The sequence below is a fragment of the Calidris pugnax genome, unplaced genomic scaffold, assembly GCF_001431845.1.
Source record: "Calidris pugnax isolate Ruff unplaced genomic scaffold, ASM143184v1 scaffold28, whole genome shotgun sequence".
Classification (NCBI taxonomy): domain Eukaryota; kingdom Metazoa; phylum Chordata; class Aves; order Charadriiformes; family Scolopacidae; genus Calidris; species Calidris pugnax.
In genome coordinates, this window is record NW_015090842.1 from 10,203,840 (window position 1) to 10,206,330 (window position 2,491).

The following is a 2,491-nucleotide window of genomic DNA, read 5'->3' on the forward strand; positions in this document are numbered from 1 at the left end:
CCCCCCCCCCCCCCCCCCCGGGGCAGGGCAGCCCAGCCCCCTGGTGAAGGTGGGGACCCCCTCCCCCCCCCATTCCTCCACCTGTGCAGGAAGGTCTTGGGTCTCCTCCCACCCTTATTGGGGGGCGCAGATATACACCCACCCTATGGGGTCCTGGGGGGGGGCAGATGTGTGCATCCACCCCCCCTGTGGTTTTTTGGGGGGGCAAGAGGGGGAACATGTGCTCCCAGCTCCCTTTGCTGGGGTGGGGGGACAGATGACACGTGCACTCAGCTGTGTGGATCCCTGGGGGGGGCGGGGGGCAGGGAGGGCACAGGATTCATGCACCCAACCTCATGGGACCCTGTGGTTTGGGGGATGGGGGTGTGTCAGACACGTGCACCCCCCCCCCCCCTGGGCCCCTGGGGGTTTTGGGGGGGGGAGACAGGACACATGCACCTGCCCCATAGGACCCTGTGGTTTGGGGAGGGATAGACGTGACAGATGCACCCACCCCATGGGACCCTGAGGTTTTGGGGGGGACATGACATATGCTCCCAGCCCCGTGGGACCCTTCAGCGTGTGGGGGGGACACGTGTTACCCAGTTCTGTGGGACCCTGAGCTCTGAAGGGGGACACACGTACACCCCATCCCCACGGGGACCCTGTGGTTTGGGGGGGAACAGGGGATGTGCACCCAACCCCATGGGACCCCACAGGGTGTGTGTATGGGGGGGCACCCATGGAGGGGAAGGAGTGGCAGGTCCCCTCCTGGCATGGGGTCTCTCGCAGCTCACAAGTACGTGCCTCGTGCCATCCTGGTGGACCTGGAGCCGGGGACGATGGACAGCGTGCGCTCGGGTGCCTTCGGCCACCTCTTCCGCCCCGACAACTTCATCTTCGGTAGGTCCCCGGGGACAGGGGACGCCATCACTCGTGTCCCCAGACCCCTCCCGGGCTGTCTCCATCCCCGGGGCACTCGGCGGGTGCATCCCCACCCGTGCCGCGGGGCCCAGCACAGCCGGCACGCCGCCAAACCTCGGTGGTTTCCACTTCCCACCCCACCCTGGCCTCAGATCTTGCCGATGCCGCCGCCGGCAGCTCCCGTCCCCTCCCCGGCGTGGGTGTGGGGGTGCCGGCGGCCATCGGGTGTCTCTTTTTTTTCCCCCTGGCAGGGCAGAGCGGGGCTGGGAACAACTGGGCCAAGGGACATTACACAGAAGGGGCTGAGCTGGTGGACTCGGTGCTGGACGTGGTACGGAAGGAATGTGAGAACTGCGACTGCCTGCAGGGCTTCCAGCTGACCCACTCGCTGGGCGGGGGCACCGGCTCCGGCATGGGCACCCTCCTCATCAGCAAGGTGCGGGAGGAGTATCCCGACCGCATCATGAACACTTTCAGCGTGGTGCCGTCCCCCAAGGTGTCGGACACGGTGGTGGAGCCCTACAACGCCACACTCTCTATCCACCAGCTGGTGGAGAACACAGATGAGACCTACTGCATCGATAATGAAGCTCTCTACGACATCTGCTTCCGCACCCTCAAGCTGGCCACTCCCACTTATGGCGACCTCAACCACCTTGTCTCAGCCACCATGAGTGGTGTCACCACCTCCCTCCGCTTCCCCGGCCAACTCAATGCTGACCTCCGCAAGTTGGCCGTTAACATGGTGCCCTTCCCACGTCTCCACTTCTTCATGCCTGGCTTTGCCCCACTGACAGCCCGTGGCAGCCAGCAGTACCGTGCCCTCACTGTCCCTGAGCTCACCCAGCAAATGTTTGATGCCAAGAACATGATGGCTGCCTGTGATCCTCGCCATGGCCGCTACCTCACCGTGGCCACCGTCTTCCGGGGCCGCATGTCCATGAAGGAAGTGGATGAGCAGATGTTGGCCATCCAGAGCAAGAATAGCTCCTACTTCGTGGAGTGGATCCCCAACAACGTCAAGGTGGCCGTCTGCGACATCCCTCCCCGGGGGCTGAAGATGTCCTCCACCTTCATCGGCAACAGCACAGCCATCCAGGAGCTCTTCAAGCGCATCTCAGAGCAGTTCACAGCCATGTTCCGCCGCAAGGCCTTCCTCCACTGGTACACGGGCGAGGGGATGGACGAGATGGAGTTCACTGAGGCCGAGAGCAACATGAATGACCTGGTGTCCGAGTACCAGCAGTACCAGGACGCCACGGCTGAGGAGGAAGGCGAGATGTACGAGGACGACGAGGAGGAGTCGGAGGCGCAGGGCGCCAAGTGATGCCCGACGCACCCCCCTGCCGCCCACAGCCCCTCCGGCTTCGCGCTGCCACCCTGGCCGGGCTCCTCCCGCGTGTGCCCCTTTGGTGTCTCCTGACCCCGTCCCCCCCATGAGCCAGCTCGGCCCCCTCTGCCCCCCCCTCCTGCCTCCCCTCTTTTCGTTTTTTACTGGTTCGTGTCTATTATTTTTTTTGAATACTTAATAAATTTATTGCTGTCCAGGTACCACCTGTCTGCGGCTCCTGGGGGAGGGAGGGAGGGA

General features: G+C 64.0%; 1 protein-coding gene across 1 annotated transcript; it reads left to right on the forward strand.

The window, feature by feature from the left end:
• The first annotated feature begins 444 nt into the window (after nucleotides 1-444).
• LOC106888290 (tubulin beta chain-like) lies at nucleotides 445-2,454 on the forward strand. The gene is made up of 2 exons (XM_014942410.1): nucleotides 445-882; nucleotides 1,155-2,454. The coding sequence occupies exons 1-2, from the start codon at nucleotides 669-671 to the stop codon at nucleotides 2,228-2,230; spliced, it is 1,290 nt and encodes a 429-aa protein (XP_014797896.1). The 5' UTR covers nucleotides 445-668; the 3' UTR covers nucleotides 2,231-2,454.
• The last annotated feature ends 37 nt before the right edge of the window (nucleotides 2,455-2,491 follow it).

Excerpts from the sequence above, each read along its gene's own strand:
- LOC106888290 (XM_014942410.1), top strand. The coding sequence starts at position 669 with ATGTGCACCCAACCCCATGGGACCCCACAGGGTGTGTGTATGGGGGGG. Across the intron at positions 883-1,154 it reads CCCCGACAACTTCATCTTCG|GGCAGAGCGGGGCTGGGAAC; the intron begins GTAGGTCCCCGG and ends TCCCCCTGGCAG.